A 21,952-nucleotide genomic window follows, 5' to 3' on the forward strand; every position below is an offset into this window, starting at 1 on the left:
CTGCCACCTATATGTCCTAGCTCTGCTACCCCAAGCCTTTCCCCAGAGAAGCAAGCACAAGCGAGAGGCTGAAGTGCTGAGCTATGGAGACCTCTCTCCACTCTCAAATGACTTGTATTTTCATTTGAGTTTCAAAAGGAAGCAGTAGGAAAAACCAAAAGACTAGATAGTCTGAATCACTGTAGCCTGGCTTCCAGTCTCATCATTCTATTGATAATGGTCTCTCCAAAATTACCAATGATTTCTCTTGCTTTGAAGTTAAATTTTATTTTTTCAGTCAGCCAAAATTCACTTTCTCTCCTACACCAAATATTAGTTACCACACCCACTCCCACCAGGGAGAATGAAAGAAGAAATAAAACCCTTTTTAAAAACATGTTAATAACAAGCACAAAAAGTCTACCTTGGCTTTGTCCAAAGAAATGTGTGTCTCAGTCTGCACTCTGAGATGGGTCCTCTGGAATCGTGATTAGTCATTGCCTGATGAGAATGACTAATTCTTTCAAAAATGTCCCTAATGCCTTTACCATATTGTCACTGTATAAATTCTTCTCCTTGTTGTGTTCACTCTGCATCAGTTCATATCAGTCTTTCATCAATCATTCTATCACCGTCACACACCAGATCTTCTTCAGCCACTCCCAGATTGACGTGCCCTCCTCTCATTGTCCAATTCTTTGCCAAAAAGAGCTACTGTAAATGATTTTGTGCATCCTTAGAGTTTGTTTTGCTAAAATGAAATCCTTCCCTTATTCTACCCTCTCTCTTGCCTTTTCCCCCTTTCCTTTTTCTTCCTTTTTCCTTATTCAGTGAAATGTATTTCCATACCCTACTCTGTGTGTGGGTATTCTCCCCTTCTCTGACCAGTTTGGATGAAAGTGAAGTTCAGGTGTCACCCTCTCCCTCTATTGTGGTCTAGGAGTACTGGGAACCCTGAAATTCAAGGGGAAAAAGCCCAGGTCCTACCTTGAAAGAATTCGACCACTCAAGTCAGAGACAAGGTTTATTGTATCACCAGTGCAAGCAGGCAGATATTAAGAATCTGAGCATTTGGTAGATGAGACTTACCTCTTTTATAGGGAAAAAGATTTAGATGGGATCTAGGAGTGGCCAATAGGCTGGGGTGACCTGGAGGTAACACAGAAGAGGTCTAGATTGGATTAAGGGTAGGAAATAGCTTGGTGTGGTCTGAAGGGAACAGACAACGAAGGGCTAGGCTGGGTTAGAGGTAAAGGACAATAGAAACGATTATTCTGGGATGAACCCAGGCCTCAGGTAAATGCCAGGGACCAAGCCACATGGGAAAGTTCTGGGGAAGTTTGAAAGGGGTGGGGGGCCCAGAACCCATTCCCCATCACCTTCACCCTCTCCTCCTTGTTTGTATAGACTTCTCTGCCCATCACAGTTATGTGACACATGAGAATTTTCCCTAGACTGCCTCTTCTTTACCACCCACCTCCCTAATGTGTTCGTCTTCCACTCTGTTTTCTTCTTTTAAAATCCTCAAGATACAGCAGAACCACTCTCAGTCCTCTATCCAATTAGACTCCCTCTTTGACCTGTGATGGTGAAGGAATTCAAAGGGAACACATGTATGAGAATGTAGACAATTTAGCCTTAGTTAGCGTTTGCTTGTTTCCTCACATTTAGCTTTTCATGCTTCTCTTGGGCCTGGTCTTGATATGTCAGATGTTCTCCTCTGCTCTAATCTTTCCCTCAGGAATGCTTGGAAGTCCTCAGGTCCATTTTTTCCTCTATAGTAGTATACTCTTTGGCTGGGTCGGTTATTATTGGCTGCAGGCCCAAGTCCTTTGCCTTCTGGACATCACATTTCATAGTTGTGACTGCTAAACTTTGTGTGAGCCTGACTGTGGTTTCTTGATACTTGAATTCTTTTTTTCTGGTTGCTTGTAGTACTTTTTCTTTGACCTTAAAGCTTTGAGTTTTGGCTATAATGTTTCTGGGAGTTTTCGTTTTGAAGCTTCTTTCATGAGTTTACTGGTGGATTCTTTTTGTTTCTACTTTGGAGTTTCCTTTTATGAGGAATATGTTGCCTGAATTGATTTATTTGTTTTTTGACCATGGCTTTTAGTTAGTCCAGTAATTCTTAAATTATTTCTCCTTCCTCTGTTTTCCAGGTGAGTTGTTTTTGCTATGAGACACAACCAGAAGATGGAATAAGTAAGGAAAGAAAAAAATGTAGGCTAGAAGAAAGTTCATTCATCATGGAGCCAGCATGGTAGAGGGCACAGTGGAAGGGACAGGCAGACCTGGAGTGGGACATTGAGGTCGATCACAAGGGGCATAAGTGAACATGAGGAATGAGGTTTGTGTATGGGCAGCCAGAGCTTTAGGATCACAGAGAGAATAGCACTTAAAATGTGCTCTTTCCAAGTTCAAGGCCTCACCTGGGACAGGTGAGAAAGTGCTTTTTGAAGTAGTCCTTGAGTGGGGGGAGCTTCTGACAGCAGTTAGATGCAGGGAAATGATTGATAGATTGAAATCAGAAGACCCTGATTCATATCCCAACCTGGGTTCTTACTCTGTGACCTTGGGCAAATTGCTTATCCTCTCTGGGACTGTTTTCTCTTTGGGAAGGTAACAGAGGCTAAATCCTAGTGGATTTGAAATCAGTCAGAGCTTGAGTCCTTTCTGTCCTGATTCCTACCTGGGTAATCTCATCCTGTAAGAAGGTGGATAGGGGTGGGGGAAGGGTGAACTAGCTTAAAAATCCATGATCTTAAAAGCTGTTCAGTTATATTCAGCAAATATTTGCTCATTACCTGCTGTGCGCAGAGGGCATGGAGCTTAAAATGAGGGAAATCCCCCTTGTGAGCTGGCCTGACAAAACCGGCAAAATGCTGCACTTGGGGTCAGAGACCTGATTTCAGGTTCTCTCTTTGACCAGCTCTGTATGCCCTAGGGCTAGTCTCTTCATCTTGATGATCCTGATTTCCTTATCTGGAAAATGGAAATAATGTCTTTATTATTGCAAAGTGGTGGTCAGAATCAGGTGAGGTGACATATATGGAAGGTACTCTCCAAACTGAAAACACCATATGATGTCAGTTACTGTGAGACAGGATGAGGATTGCCCTAATGAGGCTAATGGTTTAACCAGTGGAAAGCGTCTACAAGCGACTGTAATGAAAACCAAAAAATGACAGTGCTTCATGTGAGACATCCAGTGCTCTGGGGGCCCTTCGTCCAGTAAGCCCCCTTGGAGAAGGTGGCCTTTATAAGGTGGATGGGGATTCATGGAGGGTTAAATACTGCAGACATGGGTAAAAGTAAAGCCACAGATGCAAGAAGGAAGGACCCAGGTGAGGTGCGGGGGGCAGAGTGGTGGAGAAGGGAGCAAGGCTTCACTTCATCTCTCTGAGCCTCAGTTTCCTTATTGGGAAAGCTGATACGAGGATGACAATGATGCTCATTTTGTAGCTCTGTGACTTGCAGCACTTCCTGCTCCTTAGAATTATGTTAGGAAAAGCAGCGTCTACATGGGAGACGCTGTCATTTAGAAGTAATGAGTTCCTACTGCTCGAAGTATTCAGGTGGATACTGGATGATCCCCTTGGCGCTATGCTTCAGGCTGAGGGCCCTTCCAATTCTTACTCATTCATTCCTTCCACAGATACTTCCTAAGCTTATAATACTCTTTTGACACTCAGGCATTACTCTTGCAGATGGAGTAATGGTCCAGATAACTGCTGAAAATATGGACTCCTTGAGGCAAGCATTGCGAGAGATGAAAGACTTCACCATCACCTGTGGGAAAGTGGATGCAGAGGACCCTCAGGAGCACATCCACATTCAGTGGGTGGATGATGACAAAAACTTCAACAAAGGGTAAATGACACCCCTTCCCTCGGTGGGGCTCCCCAGTGACTTTGCCATATCTGGCAGGCAGCCCAAGGGAGCCTTCTGCTCCCACTTTCTGAAGGCCATGTGCTTTGTCGGAGTGACACAGACACCCCTAGTGACCTGGCAAAATATAGGCAGCACTGTAGTTTCACCATGTACTGAACTGGGCAGTCAGCCTCATTCTGGAACCATCTAAAGGGCTGGCACCTTTCCTGCCCTCTGATGAATGACTGTCCGTACATAAACAGGGATTAATTCCCATCTTAGGAAAGGAAATGTAAGTTTTCTGCGGAACAAAGACACATAAAAAGCTGTAAATGATTGTTGCCATCTACTTCTTTCATGATTCTGGCTAAGTCATGTTTCCTGAGGTTCCCCCTCTTTAAAGAGAGAAAAAGAGCAGTTACCCTTCCTGGCTAGGAGTGTCTTTCCCCTCTCAGCCTGAGGCTGTTCTCCCAAGACTATAGGTTGCAGCTCCCTTCCCCAGTGACCTCCCTAGGTGTAGATTGTACTAGCTGATTTCGCAGGTCCTTTCCCCACTGAATTCCTATGAAATTACCCCTCTCTCTGGGCCTCACATTCTGTCTTTGTAGAATAAATAAATACTCTCCATCCCTTCTATAACCAGGGAAGGCTCAGTACAAGAACATAAAAAAAGAAATCTATTTCCAGATGAGGTGGTCCTAAACTCCCCCACTGCCCTTTACTAAGCTTCGCCTTGGTCCAGCTTGATTCATCCCAATTACCCTTGGGCTGGCTAGAATAGCCACTGCTGGGCTGCTGGGCCTCAGCTCAGGCCTGTCTTGAGAGCCCCGCAAGAGGAGGATGGCCTTGGCCTGTCTGCCTTCTCTCCAGTTACTTGTGCCTGTGAGATCAGACCAGCCAGCAGAGCAGCTCCCATTCCCTCACAGTCAGAATCATTTAGTCTAGCTCAGGTTTGTCTCTGTCTCTCTCTCTCACACACAACCCAGAAGCATCTTTTATGGGACGGTGTGTCAGGATGGAAAGCATTGTGACCTAGCAGAAGACCTAGGCTTGAATCCTGAGACTGATCCCTCCTTGTGTGATATCAGAGAGGCCACTTAACTCCTCCCAGCCTCAGAAGGTGTGGACCATTGTGTTCTTCCCTTGGTAAAGCAGTGGCCCAGGGTAGTGCCCAACACATAGAAGGCACTTCAGTCAGTGTTGAATTGAATTCAGCTGGAATGGGGGTGGCATTCTTATACCCACTCCCTAATAGGGTAATTGTAAGGAAAACTCTTGACTCACCCTAAGAGTCTAGAGAAATGTGAGAAAGAAGAGTTGTTGTGGTGGCCCTGGCAGAGTCTGGAATTTAAACTTTCTTGGCTCTAATTTAAGCATTTGGTATGAGGCGGCACAGGTGCGCCTCAAGTTGACGCTCCTGTCCGAAGTGAGGGGAGCATTGATGGAGGCCTGCCTGATGGCTTGGCCCTCAGATCTGACCCACCCCATGGGAACCAGATCTCCCTTCAGAATGCTGCAGGACTGTGGGAAGACAAGTGGAACAGGGAAATGTGCTTTCTTCTGTACAGCGTGGGGCTCTGGGAAAAACCCAGGAAAAGAGGGAAAGGATAAGAACTTAAGAGATGATATCAGGAGAGAGGGGGAGCTAAGGCAAAGGAAGTCGAGGTTCCCATAGGAAGACATCATAGAAACAGGATTTAGGGCTGGAAGAGATCTTAGGGTTCCTTTCTGAACCCCTCATTTCTTGGAGGAATCTGAAGCCCAAAGAAAGGAGGCTTGTGTGGGAGACCACACAGCCTTTGGACATAGTTAGGATGTGTACCCTGGTCCTCGGATTCTAATTCACTGCTCTTGCTCTAGCAGATCTGTGGTTAGCACCAAGGCTAACTGATCAGACTCCCTAACTGATCAGACATCTTGTCAGTTTTTCATGTCTTTCATTATTGATCCCTGTAGGGCTTAGTAATCAGATATTGTTCCTACTGCTTCTTTTTAAAAGAAGGGTTGTTTCTGCAGAGGTTCATATTTTAGTTGTTTACATAACCCACTCTTGGTAATTCCCTTGTACACAAACACTTCTGCCAGAAGTATATAAAGAATCACTAAGGATTGTGGTCTTAGAATAAGACGATGTAGACCCAAGGAACACTGTTGATGTTTTTATTCCTGTTCCTGATTGAAGGCAAAGGCATCAACTGGTAAAGGAGCATTTGGGAAGAAAACACTTTGTTAACTAAGGAGATGGTATCTGAGGATGGGATTTGGGTTTCTGGACCATTGCCCCAAATAGAGGATGGAGGACACCTAACAAAGGCTGGCAAGGCTGTATTTTCCCAGAACCCCACAGGTCTCATGAAAAGAACTTTAAAGATAGAAGGCTGGGAAGAAAATTGCCTGTGCTTATCCACCAGGCTAGGTTCCACCAGGCTAAGTTCCACGGAGGGCAGGAGCTTTCAAGATGCCACAGGCAACATCCTCCAAGAAAGGAGACCAAAGTAAAACTGTCATGTCTCACGTGTCTATGGACAGCATGTTTTAACCAGCAAGTGAACTAGACATGCTAGATTGAGAAGGTAAACTGTATCTACCAGGAGTCTCTTACACTTGCTTTGTCTGGACCGTGACCCCCAAAGGGAATGTGGTATTGAAGGAAATTGGATAGGCAAAGCAGAATGGAGAGCAAGAGAACATTACATTTTAGGGAGATAGGCTTGTAAGGAAAGCTAGGGACCAGGGGAGAGAAGCATGAGGAAGAAAGAGCCTTGGGACCAAGCTCAGAAAAGGCATAAACTGAAGTGATACTATCCTCGGTAAACTAGAGACCACCTGGACAGAATTTAGAAACATATCCCCATCCTGCCACTCAGACATGGGAAAGTGGTGTTAGGGAACTTCTGTTCTCTAGGCATTGTCTCCTTGGTAAAACTTAAGCAGAGAAGTTTGCATTACAAACTAGAGATGAAAAGGAACGCCTGCTCGGGAGAATGGCACAGTCACCATAGCTGTGTTTTGGAGATGCCACGCTGGCAGCAATGGGTTAGAGATGGGAGAGGCCAGGTGCAGGGAACCAAGAAGAGGGCTTTGGCCATAAACTGAGCAAGAGGCAGTGAGACCTGAACTAGGACGGAGCTGCTGAGGAGAGGGATTGGGACAGAGGCAGCAGGCTTCAGCAGCTGATTGGCTGGAGTGGGGTGGGGGGTGGGGAGGAGTGAGAGTGAAGAGAGGAGGCTGCTCCCCGAGTTGGTAGTGTGGGTACCTGCAAGAAGGTGGGGACCCTCAATGGAAAAGTGGGGAGGAGGGCTAGGTTTAGGGGGGAAGATGCGGACTTCTACCTTAGATGCCTCTAGCATCTTCATCCAGCACTTGACACTGTGCCTAGTCCCTCATATGTGCTTAATGAATGCTTACTGACTTGACCTATGGGAAATCCAGGGTAGGGGTTTCCAGTAGGCAGTGGGAGATAGACGCAGGCATCCAGGAAAGCTGGTTCTCTGAGGCCACATGAATATAGGCAGAATATTTACAACTAAGGAGAAGATGGTTTTACTGCATGAAGTCCTGGTGAGACCACCTTTGGAGAGCGTCCTGAGGAAGGCAGCTGCCGTGGTGAAAGACCTGCAGTTTATGCCAGATGAGAATTGAGGTTATTTAGCAGGAAAAGAGGACTTTGCCTCATAAACATCCAGTCTTCTTCACACTGTCTGGAATGTGACACTCCTCCTTACCTTTTCTGCCTTCCCATGGCTCTTTGGATGACCTTCAACTTCTGAGCTACAGAGGCCATGGTGTTCCATGACTTGTGACTACAACATCCCTCCAAGAATGATGGTATTAAAAGGGCAGCCTTTATTTCCTGGATAAACTTGGGGTCATTCACCTGATTTTATGTTAGTGGCTGTCTTTATGTATCTGGAGGGTTCTTCTAGAAAACAGAAGACAGAACTGAGACCAGTGCATTATGGAGAAGCTGATTGAAGTTTGACATAGGGACATCTCCTTAACCAGTGATCCTACAGTGAGTGAGGCTGCCTTAGGGCATTGGTCATGCACCCTCCCTTCCTGGACCTCTTTTAAGCAGAAGTTGAAAGATTTCTGCATATTATAGGGGAATTCTTACCTATGTACAGATCTGACTCAGTGACCTCTGGCTTCTTGTCCTCATGGGAATTCTGATCCAATAGGGTCACAAAATCACACATAGGAAAGTAATACAGGAGAAGTGATTTAGAGAGGGGCCTGAGATGTTGTCACTGTGTGTGTGTGTGTTTGTCCTTCATTGCTGAAGAAGACCATGCCATCAGAGATATGATGATGTGACTTGCACTTGACTTTGTTTTGAGTGAGGGAGGACTGTGCAGGTCACCAGCCTCGCTTCTCCTCCAGAGCCATCTGAATCCAGTGACCAGATATTCATCAGGATTCATTCTGAGATGTTGTCACTGATGAGAGTGATCAAGGAATCTTGGGAGGAGTAGCATTGGAGTCTGAGTTAGTAGGTAGAAATGCACATGTGGCTTGATGAAGGCATTGCAGGCAAAAGTCACAGCTTGAACAAATGTGTGGAGGTAAAAAACTGGAATGTGAGTATAGTCCTGGAGCAGAGTATATGTGGAGAAATATGAGATAAATCTGTCACCATATTGAACCTGTCGTTTCCCATCTTTGAAAATGAATAATCTTTAAAAATGGATGACACTACCTCCTTACAGAGCTGCTGTCAGAAAAGCATTCTGTAAACTTTATAAATGAAAATAAAACAAGGCAGGAAGAAAGAAAAGTGGTTCTGGTTTCCCTCCGCAAACAAATTGATGTGATGTCAGGTCTGTGCCAAACTAGAAGATATGCCCCAGAAGCTTTCTCATGGAAAAAGCAAAGTCCCTGCACAGATATGGTCAAACTCATCTCACTCCTCTCCACTAACACAGAATCAGTTGAATGACCCCAAGCCTGTCCAGGAAACGAAGACCCCGTTTTAATACCATCACTCTTGGAGGGATGTCATAGGACCACAAGTCACAGAACACCACTGCATCTACGGAACAAAGACACAAAACTCCATGGTGAGGCCGCCCATGGTGGGGGTGGGCAATGCCACATTTGAGACAGCATGAAGAAGGTAGGCTATTCATGAGGCAAGAGTGAGGACTACCAGTGAAGGACAGCCCTGGGGATGGGCGAGAGGATGAGGAGGAAGCCTCTGGCACCATTGCTGCCCTGCCCATCCCAAGCTGCATGCCACTTGTGGACCAGAGCTGCCCAGAGGGGGCTGGCAGGGATGGATTGCTACCTCCCTCCCTGTGTGATTAGAGCTGGACAGCTTTGTGTTGTGTCCCAAGCCAAGCCTCCATGAGTGGATCACTCTTGACATTACTTCAGTGGGAAATCACTGTTTAAAATGGGATTTTCCCCCATATATATAAAAATATTTACAACAGTTTTCTTTGTGGTGGCCAAGAACTGGAAATTGAGGGGATGCCCATCAGTCGGGGAATGGCTAAACAAGTAGCCATGTAATGGAATACTATTATGCTATAAGGAATAAGGCAGACTTCAGAAAAACCTGAAAAGACTTATATGCACTGATGCTGAGTGAATGAACAGAGCCAGGAGAACACTGTACACAGTAACAGCCACAGTATGAAATGACTGACTTTGGTAGACTTAGCCCTTCTCAACAATGCAAGGACCTAAAACATTCCCGAAGGACTCTAGGTAAAATGCCGTCCACTGTGGAGTCTGAGCGCAGAAGGAAGCAGACTATTGTCTTTTGTGTTTTTTCTTTCTCATGGTTTGTCCCATGCGTTATAAAACTTCTATATCTTCTTTGACTAATGTGAAAATATATTTAATAGGAATGTATATGTAGAGCCTATATCAGATTGCATGCCTTCTTGGTGGGGATGAGAGGGAGGGAGAAAAATTTAAAATTTATGGGAGTAAATGTTGAAAACTAAAAATAAATAAATCTGTTCTACTGTACAGAGGACTTCCCCCAGATCATGAAAACTGCTTTTGGGAGGCTGGTAGCCCCTGCCTGAGAGTCCCTGCCTGCTTCCTCATGGTTTTCAGGCATTAGATTCAAATGCGTCCCAAGGGCTCCAGCTCCTGGAGAAGCCAGAGCAGAGCAGGGTTCAGTTTCCCCATGGAGATCCTTGGGGGGCCTCTCTCTATCCATTAATCTCATGTTGCTCTTGTCTCTTCTTGGTCCCCTTTTAGTGTGATCAGTCCTATTGATGGTAAATCCATGGAGTCCATAACAAGTGTGAAGATATTCCATGGCTCGGAGTATAAAGCGAATGGAAAAGTCATTAGGTGGACAGAGGTAAGTTGAGTGGTGGGTGATTTTAACGCACTTTGGGCTCAGTATCTTTCATCAATTCTGAAAGGAATCCTAGGAAGATTTTAGGTTCTGTGGCCAAATCTCTCCATTTATCTATGAACTTTTACCAGTCACTTCTCTCTAGTCCTCTCCATTTCTCTTAAGATTTCAGTGTCTTCAAGGCAGTAAACTCAAATGTTTTTGATTCTGGTAGTAGAGATTTATTTTCTGAAGGCCTGGTAAATGCACCTATCTCTTCTGTATTCCCTTCCCCTTCACCCTCCACCCCCTATCAGAGTTTCCTTTCAAGGCCCTATCACTGCCAAGAGGGACCCCTCTGGGAACTGAGGGCATGCCTCCCCAGTCCTGCTGAGTACAGTGCTTTACCTCTAGTAGGCACTTAATGAAATGGAGTAACCTGAGCACAATCCAGAGGGTTGTGGCTAAGTATGCAGAGACTCTCCACCATCCCAGGTGGCTTTTGGACCTCAGCATACATTTTGTTCATTGACTACAGCACCTTTGAAATCACCAAAGGCAGGACCGCCTTTCTTTCCATACTGGCAGAGAAACAGCCCCATGCTAACCAACTGAGGACTCTTGGAACGTGGAAGCATTTCTCCAGAGGATATCGTCCCTATCAGTGAGCACACTAGGACCCAGATGGACAGGGTGGGGTAGAGCAGGGGCACAGGCACCGCTGGAGCATCCCCTGTATACCTCCCTGCCAGGGCAGGTGGAGGGTCCTGGGCATTCTGCCTGAAATTTGTGCCTCAGAACACAGTGTGCCCCTTCCCCACGAAACTGAGGCAACCCTAGATCCTTAGAGTGCTTTCAGTCACACCATAAGGCTGCCTACCCCCAAGGCTGGTGATGAACTTGAAATCCCACTGCCTTCTGGATACCACCCTGTGCTGCTTGCAGCCCTCCTGAGGAAGGGGCATTGTCTGGTCAGGTGACTAGGTGCTCTCTTGCTCCTCCTCAGCCTCTATAGTATGGGTGTCAGCTATCTTGTGTGATCAAAGAGGAGAAAGGCAGCTTGTCTGACTGGGGATTACCCTTAATCCTTGCTAAGGATCACCCTTAGCACCAGTATTGGCCAGGCCTGAGGGGAGGGAGACACTGGCATGGCATGGCATTATAGGGGGTGTTATCTTAAGGGGGAGATGGAAAATCCAGGAATGGAAGATGCAAACCAGAGTACCACAGTAAGAGGGAGAGACGTGTGTGTGTGTGTGTGTGTTCATTGCATACAAACCTTTATATCTTTCTTTTAAATCTCCTGTACAGGCACATCATTTTTCTGTTACATCACACACATACGTGCTGAGAACTCATGACTGACCTGATTACTCATTCGGACTATAATTTACACAGTACACAAGACAGATCACCCTCCCATTGAGCATCGCCCTGTGAAAAATAAGATTATAGCAAGATTTCATTACATGGTATCTTTAGATTCATAGGCTCTAAAACAGGAAGAGACCTTGACGGTGCTTCTACTCTTGCCCCCTTATTTTATGGATTCAGAAGGAAATAACTTGCCCAAGGTCACACAGCTGGTATATGACAGCCAGTATTTGAATCAGGTTTTCTGACTCACAGTCCAGCACGATGCCACCCTACCTCACCAAACTGTGTAGAAGTAATCATTGGAGTTGACTAGAAATCAAATAAGATAGTGAGGGGCTCTGTCCCTGGAAGTATTCAAACAACTTTGCAAGCATTTACTAAACACCTACTATTGTAAGTCAGGTTACTGCACTAAGCACTCGGGGCCCAAATGAACTAGATCAGTTCCTGGTCTTAATGAGCTAAGCTCACACTTGAGTAGATGAAATGAGACTCAGAGCCAATGGCCCCAGCACCTATTAGATAAAAGTTCCCTGAGTTGGAGAGCTCACTTCCAGATGTCCAAGTCCTGGAGAAGAGGCACTGGCCTTGAGAAAAGGTTCTTCATCTGGGGTCTATGAACTCGGTCTTTTAGTGTTTTGATAACTATATTTAAATAAAACTGGTTTCCTTTGTAACCTATATTTAATGCCTTTAAAAATATGAGTCTGAGAGAGGCTCCATAGAGAGAGGCTTTCCCAGACTGACCAAGGGGTCTGTGGCACAGAAAAGGGGAAGACCCTGTCATTAAGGAGGGGTGAGGCCTTCGCCAGGTACATATGTAGGAGGCAGGGGGAGAGTCCATTCCAGGCTTGGGAGGGTAGATAATGCCTGAAAGGGAGAAGAGGTGATTATAAGGCTGGGAAGCCCACTTGTAATCTTAAAGTGCTAGGAGTCTGTCTAAGAATAAGGGTTGGTAGCATGAATTTTATTTCCACTTACTAAAGAGGAAATGGAGGCAGCTAAGTGAAGCCCATATGTTTGCCTTGTTTGGGGGGGCTGGTATTTAAGCTGAGAACCTGATCACAAATCCCATGCTGCTCACCTAGGAAGTGACCTTAGAATTGACTGGCTCCACTCCCCTCATTTGACAGAGGTCCACAGACAGGGGAAGAAAGAGTTTCCCCAAGTTGGACCATGAGAGAATGGCAGAAGGCCTAGAATCTTGGCAGGTTTCTGGTCAACCGCTCAGCCTTGATAGTGACTCCTCTAGGTGGGGCCCTATGCTGGGTGCTGAGGGGACACCACCCTTTTCTGTCCTTGGAATGTGTTTCAAGATCACATTCACATGAGACATCTGGGCGACTGATGGGTAGTACTCTAGGCCCAAGCAGCCCCATTGTCTGAGACATGCTGAAGAGATCCAGAGTGTGGGGAAGCAGCTGGGACTGGAGCACATCTGCAGAGCCTGGTGCAAAGAGCGCTGGTTTCTCATCAAACAGCAGGGTTCAGATCCCAATCCTGGGATCTAATTCCTGTCGCTGGACTGTGGTGGATTCCCTTCAGCATTAGCTGTAAGGGGCCTTAGGGCAGCTCCCTGAGGCCCACTCCCTGGGCTGTGAGCAGAGTTCTCTGCACGCCTTTGAGGCAGGATGTTTTTAGGAACCTTTTTCTGTTTACTTCCTTTGCCTTGTCTGTTCTCCCCACTGGGCCTTGCTGGGCTAATGCCATGCCATTCTTGATTTTCAAATACCCTTTTAGTCTCTTCTGCCCACTCTTCATCCCCACCCCCACGTCCTGATGGGACTGAATCTGAGTTTGTGTGTTTTCATTCCCTGTACCAGCTCCTGCCACTTCACGTCACCAGCTCTGGACACAGGCTCAGAACAGACAGAGGCCACCTCATGCTGCTGTCTCCAGGCCAGGGTTTCAAAGATCTCACTCTACTCTGATAGCCTCAGTTCAACCTGCTATAGCCTTCAGTAGCATCCAAAGTTAGAGGATAAAGTTTACTGTTACCTTTATTTAGGTTTACCTAAGCCTTTCAGTTACCTCACTCTGCCCTCATGTTGACCCTTGGAAGATAGGGAGGGCAGGCTCTATTATTTTTTCTTTAAGGATGGAAATGCCCTTCACCTGGGCCACTAGCTTGTGTGATCCTCGATGAGTTGCGTGCCTTCTGTGGAAAGGGAGCAAGGTTTCCTTAAAGATGTCTAAGCTTTTTTCCAGCCCTGACTCTGTGGAGTTTCATAAGACTCAACAGTTCTCCTAGCCTTGCTGTCTTGAAGTTCATGGAAGCCTTTTCCATGGCCTTGTCGGCAGGACACAGGCTATCTCAGTTCAGCCTCTAACATCTCCATAATTATCTCAGCTCTGGGTTGGTGAACGTTCCCCTACTCCTAAGGAAGGAAGAGCAAGACTGGAGCTGGGTTCAGATCCAGGCTGTGCCACTGAGTCGTATCCCTTTGGTGGTCACCTTTCTGGGATCTGTAAAATGAAGGGTTGGACTCAGTGTCCTCTGACACCCCTTCTGCCTCTACGTCTGTGATATTCTGCTCTGCAGTGTGGGCCCTGCCTTTGTTCCAGGTGCTGGGAATGAGAGTTCATCCCACATGGAGTCTGAGCCCTCCTTTTCTGTCTGGATTACAGGTGTTTTTCCTGGAAAATGAAGATCAGCGCAGTGGTCTGAGTGACCCTGCAGATCACAGCCGGCTGACGGAGCACGTGGCCAAAGCCTTCTGCCTCGCCCTCTGTCCCCACCTGAAGCTGCTCAAGGAAGACGGAATGACTCGGCTGGGACTGCGGGTGGCCCTGGACTCTGAACAGGTAACTGAGGGAGCTGGCCAGGGTGCTGGAGGGCAGCCTCTCCCCGCTGCGACTAGCCAGTGATTGTACCTGCACTATCATTTCCTTCCAAAACAGTCTTCTTCTCAGGGTGTTGGCCCGTTTGTCCACTTGGAGGGCTGTCCAGTTTCCAGCCTTGGAAACCTGCCTGGCTTGTCTCCTGCTTCTTAGCATACTCATTCACACCTTATTATTTGGGAAATTGTATTTTCCTGACCTCATCGCTGACCCCTTCTGTGAGTGTGGTTCACTTTGATTCAGTCCACAAACATTTATCCAGTCCTTAGCTCTAACCAGCACACTGTGTTCACCCCAGCAGAATTCTAGTTCCTGTCCTCATATAGATTTCTTTCCTAAAGGGTCCATTGGATAGATTTCAGGGAGGTCTGTGAATTTGGATGGGAAGAAATTACATCTTTATTTTAATATAACTGGTTTCCTTTACAATCTGACATATTTTTTGCATGTCAGAATGTTATTTTGAAGGAGTTCATAGACTTCACACCCCCAAGGAATCTATGACAAAAAAAAACAAAACAAAACAGAACTCCTGGTCTAAGGGTGAAGCCCACACAGTGTCAGTCAGTTAAAAGCTATTTATTTATATGATTCATATGTACCAGTAATTATAACAGAAAATAGAGCAGATGTACAAACCACAGGGTATGTGAGAAGGAAAAGATCAGGGAAGGCTTCCCAGTGGCCATGGCATTGGATTTGACCTCGAAGGAAGGATAGTATTTCAATAGGCAAATAGGAAGTAGGGAGAGAATCCTAAGGACAGGAATCGTGGGAGCATAGTTATAAAACACTTTTCACACAAAGACATATAAATAATTGGAGAAATGTTAATTGCTCATGGGTAGGCCAAGCCAATGTAACGACGACAGCACTATCTAGATTAACTGATTTCTGTTTGCCGTACCAACCAGACTACCAAAGAATCACATGGTCCATTTTACCTCCTGTGAACTCTTTCTCTTTTTTCATCATGAACTCTTCCCCCATCTGTAGATGTGACAGGTCATTTCTCCCACTTTCTTCTGTTTTGCTTATAGTTTCATCCTCTGTGACTGAGTTGTGCCCATTTTGTTTCTTGGCATCTGGTTGATGGCCTGTGCCCAGTGTCTGCTGGACTGCTTTCCAGCTTTCTCTGCAGTTCTTGTCATACCGCAAGCCCCCACCCCAACATCTGTGCCCTCTGCTTCTGAGCGCTGTGCACTTTACCTGTCCCCTGGCCAGCTGCTCTATTTCTTGTCCAGCACCAGATTTTGTAATGACTGTAGCTTTGAGTTCTGCCAGGCCCCCTTCCTTCCCATCTTCTTCATTGATCCCCTGGATGTTCAGAAGCTTTTGCAGGAGCCTTGGGCCTGGAATGGGGAGGTCAAAGGACATGGAGACATAGGACAGTATCTCCTCTGGCTCAGGGGGTGCCCAGTGGCCAACAAGAGGGGGTGTGCCTGAGGGAGGTGGGAGTTGGTGTGCAGCTCTTGTGGACACAGAAGCGGTGAGGAGGCCTCAGGAAACCCTGACTCTTGAACCTTCAGAAGATAATGACTGCTGCTGGTGATGATAGTGATTCCCACATGTGCACATAGGTGCACACATACCAGCACATAGATCCATCCTGGTAGTGATGTCTGCTTCTCTTTCCTTGGTCCAGGTTGGCTATCAGGCTGGGAGCAATGGGCAGCCTCTGCCTGCCCAGTACATGAAGGACTTGGACAGCGCCTTGGTGCCCGTGATTCATGGGGGCGCCTGCCAGCTCAGCGAGGGGCCCCTGGTCATGGAACTCACCTTTTATATCCTGGAGAACATCTCCTAAGAGACTCTGACCGATCCACCGACGCAGCAGTTGTACCCAAATCATTTGCACTTTAAAACTGGAATATGAAGCTTTTGTTAACACTCATTGGTGGGGTGGGGTAGGGTGGGGGGGAGGCAAGTGTTCCATAGTCCTCAGTCTTCTCTGCATCATCCCGAGAAGATCAGGGGCGCTCCTCAGCTCCACGCAGCTACACCGTCCCCGCAGCTAATACACTTCTGTTACTGTTTAGACAAGGATACCCAAGTCCCGCGCCTGTTTTCAGACTTCACTGGGGAAGGGTTGCAGGGGGAGGAAATAAAAGATGAAATACCACCCTTGAACTCTTTCTCCAGGGATGACCCAATGCCAGTACCCTCTCAGCCCCGCCAGGTCAGTGGTTACCCTGTAGACATTCATCAAAAAGTCATGCTTCCCTTTCTGTGGCCAGAGGCCAGAGTGAGTCCTGGAGCCAGCCGTGGAGCCATCTATCCATGTGGAGATGCCTGGGAAGGACACCTTGCTGTCTGTGGGACTTGGACATCAGGATCAGGAAGCATCCGCATGTGCGGGTAGTTGCTGAGCATGCTCAGGTTCAGGGAAGCTTCTTTGGGATCCGCCCTCAGCACTTTAACCCCTTCCCTGCTGTCCCTGGCTCCCTTCTACCCCAAGGGCAGCTGTGTCCATCAGAATCAATGCCTGGTTCTCCCCTCTGAGGCACAGACTAAAGAAATGTCTCTCAAGTACAGCTGGTTCCTTTGCTTTGTCTTTTGTAAAAACAGAATTATTGCCAGGCCCAGAGCCTAGTGGTCAGTTTGTCTTGAGGATCCTTTCTTGGCTTGTGATCTTGTGCCCACAGGTTGCAGAGGGGTCCCTTGGGGTATGATGCTGAGTCAGGAGAGAGAATCCCAACTCCCCTGCCAACTACCTGTGACCTCAGGCCCCCATACCCCCTTCCTCATGACCAGACATGAATTAAGGCACTTGTACCATCTGCCTAACCGTAGTAAGGACAGGACATTGTAAACCTCCAGGCCTCTGGAAGTGGGGGTTGAGGTCACCCCATCCCGATAGGCTCATTGGGCCTAAGCTGGAGCACCGGCCGTTGGGGGCAGTTGGTCTTTGGACTGCGTGGCCTCTAGTGGTCTGGAGTCAGGCTCAGTCTACATGGCTTAGACCCAAGTCACTTTCTTCACCACCATGGGCCTAGGCCCATTCTTCAGCTCCCCACCAGTGATTACACACCAGAGCAGCACTGTTTCCCAGTGGGGGCAGGACCCAGAGGCTCATGCTGTGCCTAGCAGCTGCTGCCCCAGCTTGCTTTTTTGGAGGACTCAAGGGACCCAGAGTGGGCTGCTGATGGTGATGGGACACGATACCTTAACCTTTAGCTCTTAAGAGTTCCTGTGGTGGCTCATGTTTCCCTGGATTTCAGAAGTTTACCCTTGTGAAGGGTCAGTAGGGCAGTTACTTGATTAGAGTCTGCCTTTCAGAAAAAGAATCAAAGAAAGTGAAGCCATTGATTCAGGGTCACTCAGGCCCTATGGTCAGGGCACTTTCTGTCTCATCACCGTCACATGGCGAGCATGACGCCTCCCTGGACCCATCCTTCCCAAAGCTCAGCATGTTAAAGTCATCAGGTTGTCAGCCCACCAGTTGTACAACCCAGAAAATGAAGGTCAGGGTTCCACAAGGTACCTGATACTAAAACAATTATGTTGAAAACCATCTCTTCTGTAGTAGCTCCCACAAGCTAAGAGCTACATGTGGAATCCACTCCAACCCTTGTTGAAAAAAGAATCCTGACTGTAACACTCCCAACACTGATAGGTAAGTAGGTTGATAAAGCATTTCTTGAGTCCTTACCACATGCTGGGCACTGTGCAAAGAGGTTGTGGTTGTCATTTCAGTTGCGTTCGACTCTGTGACCCCATTTGGGGTTTTCTTAGCAAAGAGACTAGAGTGATCTGCCATTTCTTTTTCCAGATCGTTTTATAGATAAGGAAACTGAGGCAAACAGGGCTAAGTGACTTGCCCAGGGTCACGCAGTACCACCAAGGGCACCAGTGCCACCAAGCTAAGAGGAGCTTGGTTTAAAACAAGCCCATCTCTGCCCTATCCTGTCTTCCCTTGATTGAATTGACATATTTTTTTGGAGACAATCAGAGTTAAGTGACTTGCCCAAGGTTACACAGCTAATAAGTATCTGAGACCAGATATGAACTCAGATCTTCCTGACTCCAGGGTCGGTGCTCTATCCACTGCACCACCTGGCTGCCCCTCTCCAGTCTTCCCTTGAACACCCCTAGTTGGCACTCGGGAGGTGGAACCCACTTCTGCAAGAAATAACACCTTTTTACTTTGGTGCAGCTGTCATGGTTATAAAGTTTTTCCTAGTATTGACATATGCCTCTTTCCAGCTTCCACCCACTGCTCCTGTTCTTACCTCTGGGGCCAGAAACCCCATGATGGACTTTGAAAAACTTGATGTCAGCTGTTGTGTCCCAGCTGCCATGCCTAGGCTTCTCTAGGCAAAACATACCTACTCTCTTCTAATGCATATGGGACACTGTCTTCCCCAGGTTCCTGTTCAGTTTAGCAATGTCCTGCCAAATATGGAGTCCCTAGAACTGAACCCAACACTCCAGGTAGGGCCTGACCAAGGCAGAGGACAGAGGGACTCTCACACATTGCCTCCCTAGGCGGGTGGTGGCAGTGTTTGCTTTTACTGATTGTGATATACTGTTGATTCCTATACAAATCCCCAGACAGACAACTGCTGCCTAGCTACGTACACCACCCATCTTGTACTCACACAATAAGACTACATTTATCCTTACTGAGGTTCCCTTAATCAGTTCCACCCCATGCTCTGGGTTCTTCTGCAGTCATTTTGAATGCTGCCGTTCAGGGTCTTAGGAAATCTAATTGGGAGAGCGTGCTTTTTATGCCTTAATTGCATGTTTTCATTGATGAAAATGTTAAAACAGTACAGGTCCAAGCACAAATCCCTATGTCACTTGACTGAAGAACTCCTTCCAAACTGAGATCAGACCTTTGCTGATGACTCATGAGCTTGGCCATATTCAGTCAGCTGCAAAACCCCCTGACGGCATGATGAGATTCTGGTAAAGGCATTGAGAAAAATCTAGGTGGACCACAGGTACAGCTTCCCCTAGGAGTTCCTTTTTCAAAAAAAGGAAAAGAAGTTGGCCTGGCACAATCCATTGGATTTTTTTAAAAAAATTTTATTAATTTTTTTTTTTTGTTTTTTTACGTCACCATGTATCCCTTCTTCTTCCCCTCCCAGAAGATCCATCACAGAAGAACAAATAGTATTTTTAGAGGGAAAAAATGAGCACAACTGATTGCTTCATTGAACAAGTCTTTGTGTAACACCTATGGATCTCCCCCCTCCATGAAAGGGAAGGTTGGGGATGTCTTCTCATCTCCATTTTGAGTCGCATTTTTCATGTTTCTAATTCTTTTGCATTTCCTTTTGATCTTTTGCTATATCATCATTCTTTCCTTTTACACTGTTGTAAAGACTGGGCACATACCTTTCTTGGTTCTGTTGACTTCCGTCTGCATCAGTTCATGTAGCTCTTTCCATGCTCCCATCTTCATCCTCCACATCATTTCTTACAGCCCCACAATATTTCATTATGTTTGTGTACTACAGCAGTTTGTTTAACCATTCCCCAATGGAAGGGCATCTACTTTATTTCTAATTCTTAGCTATCACTGAAAGCACTGCTATAAATATTTGGGCATATTCTTTTTTCTTGTCAATGGCTTCCTTAAGACATAAGCCCAGGAATGGAAACACTGATTTAAAGGGTGTGGACATTCTAGTCACTTTGAGAGTAATTCCAAATTGTTTTCCAAAATGGTTGTACCATTTCACAAGTCCATCAATGATGTATGTGTATCTGTCTTTTCAACACAATCCATTCTTGCTGCAATCATCTAGGCTCATTGTGGTTATCACTCCATTTTCCAGATGTTCTCTAAACAATCCTCCCTGGAATGAATACATTCTGGAATTTTGAAAGAAATTGAAGCAAAGCTCATTGATCTATATATAATTTGCAGCCCCCATTCTCTTTTCCTTTCTTAAAACTCGGGATATCTGTCCTCCATGTCACTCCAGGCTCCACTCTTCTCTGCCAGCTTCACTGGCCCCACCCTTTTCTGCTCCCCTGGTCGAGCTCATTAGGATGCAAAATCCTTGGGAGTAGGGCTTTTTACTTAGTGCAGAGTGAAAGCTTAATAAATGTCTGATCCTGTGGTGCCTCTCCCTGGTTTCCTCAGAGAAGGATGCATTAGTCACATCTGTGAATTCTTACAGCCTTGACTGTCACCAGCTGGGCCAGGAGAAGAGTCCTCAAGGGTGGCTGAGTGATTATTATCAGCTGATGACTGGTCTTTTCCCCCATCTTTTCTAGTCCTGTGACCATTCTCAGCTAAAAATTCCATGGCTCTCCCTTTTCTTTGTGGTCAGTTATCATCCCGTCCAGTCTTGGAGCCTTGTTCCAGATCTCTCTTTCCCAGAGGACAAGCCCTCTTGCTGTTTTCTGTGGCCATCTGAGCGTTTGTATTCCTGTTAACCTTCCTTTCACTGACACCGCCTCTTTCTCCCCATCAGTTGATCAGTGTACTGCCCTTGAGTCTGCTCTATTCTCTTTAGACAATGCCCCTTTTTCCTCTTCCTCAGAATTGCTTTCCTTTTTGCCTTCAAAATTCCATCCCGGAGCCTTCCATGGTTCAGGAACTGGCTTCTCTTGTAGAACTTTTTAGACTACGAGAGCCTACCTTCCACTGAGCCATTTAAAATAAATTCTCAAAGTCTGGGGAGCCTGGGAGCCTTTCCCAGTTGTAGACAACCTTCTCAGATAATTTTGCCACAAAGAGCAGAAGAGATGGATATAGGACAATAGTGGGAATAGGTCAAGGAAGGGTTTTTTGAGAACAAGGAAGACGTGGGCATCCTTGGAAGCCATGGTAGCCAGTGGACAGGGAGAGACTGAAGATCAGTGAGACAGTGGGAGCAATCTGCTGAAGGAGACAGGGTTGAAATGGATCGCTTGTGTAGTTAGAGAATGAGATGAGGCCTCCTCTGTGTGAGGCACTTGAAAGAGATGGAAGGAGTCTGAGAAAAGGAGCTCATGCTAAATGGCCCCATTTCTCTAACACAGGAGGCAAGGCTGCTGAGTCGGGAGAGCGGGAACAATGGAAGACTGGAGGAGAAGCAGGAGAGCTGACAAGGGAAGAGTAGTGGGAGGGCCGAGCTGAGGTTGTATAACATAAATGTGTAGCGAACCCAGTGAGAACCCAGGCACAGGTGTGTGACTTTTTTCATCTTCGTTCAGCATGTATAGGAGTGAAGGTGATGGATGGTGGGTGACCCAAGGCAGAGGCATGGAAGGGCTCTCAAGAGAACAGAGCTGAACTGGTTCACCAAGGGGTCAAGATGGGGGAAGAGAAGAGAGTGGCTAGTGCAGGGGAGATGACCTAGGAGAGAGTTGAGGAGTCAAGGGACTGTGAGGTCATCGTGTGGATGAAAGAGAAGGGTTTGTATGGAAGGGAAAGGGAGAAGGGAGAAGTCAAAAGGTGGTGATCAAACTAGAAGAGGGGCACTAGGCTCTGGAGGCAGTTGGGCTTTTGCTCCACACAAGACCTTGGTGAAAGACTGTATTAGCTCAGCCTAAGAGCAGTAGAATGGACTACCTAGCTTGAGAGGAAGTGAGCACCCTATTATGGAAAACCAAGCCAAGGTTGTCTCAAGCATTAAAAACAGG

At 46.6% G+C, this 21,952-nt stretch overlaps 1 protein-coding gene across 7 annotated transcripts in view; it reads left to right on the top strand.

The window, feature by feature from the left end:
* Window positions 1–16,897, top strand: part of ZFYVE9 (zinc finger FYVE-type containing 9) — a 197,011-nt gene extending 180,114 nt beyond the window's left edge. For 6 of the 7 annotated variants that reach the window (XM_072649451.1, XM_072649457.1, XM_072649452.1 and 3 more), the window contains 4 exons: window positions 3,687–3,849; window positions 10,066–10,171; window positions 14,153–14,329; window positions 16,011–16,897. In XM_072649451.1, coding sequence (XP_072505552.1) covers window positions 3,687–3,849; window positions 10,066–10,171; window positions 14,153–14,329; window positions 16,011–16,172 — 608 coding nt within the window. In that variant the 3' untranslated portion in view covers window positions 16,173–16,897. Of the gene's footprint in view, window positions 1–3,686; window positions 3,850–8,774; window positions 10,172–14,152; window positions 14,330–16,010 lie in introns of those variants that run through there. The other variant, XM_072649458.1, reaches the window with a different exon arrangement.
* Window positions 16,898–21,952: the final 5,055 nt, after the last annotated feature.

The sequence above is a fragment of the Notamacropus eugenii genome, chromosome 2 (genome assembly GCF_028372415.1).
Source record: "Notamacropus eugenii isolate mMacEug1 chromosome 2, mMacEug1.pri_v2, whole genome shotgun sequence".
Taxonomy (NCBI): domain Eukaryota; kingdom Metazoa; phylum Chordata; class Mammalia; order Diprotodontia; family Macropodidae; genus Notamacropus; species Notamacropus eugenii.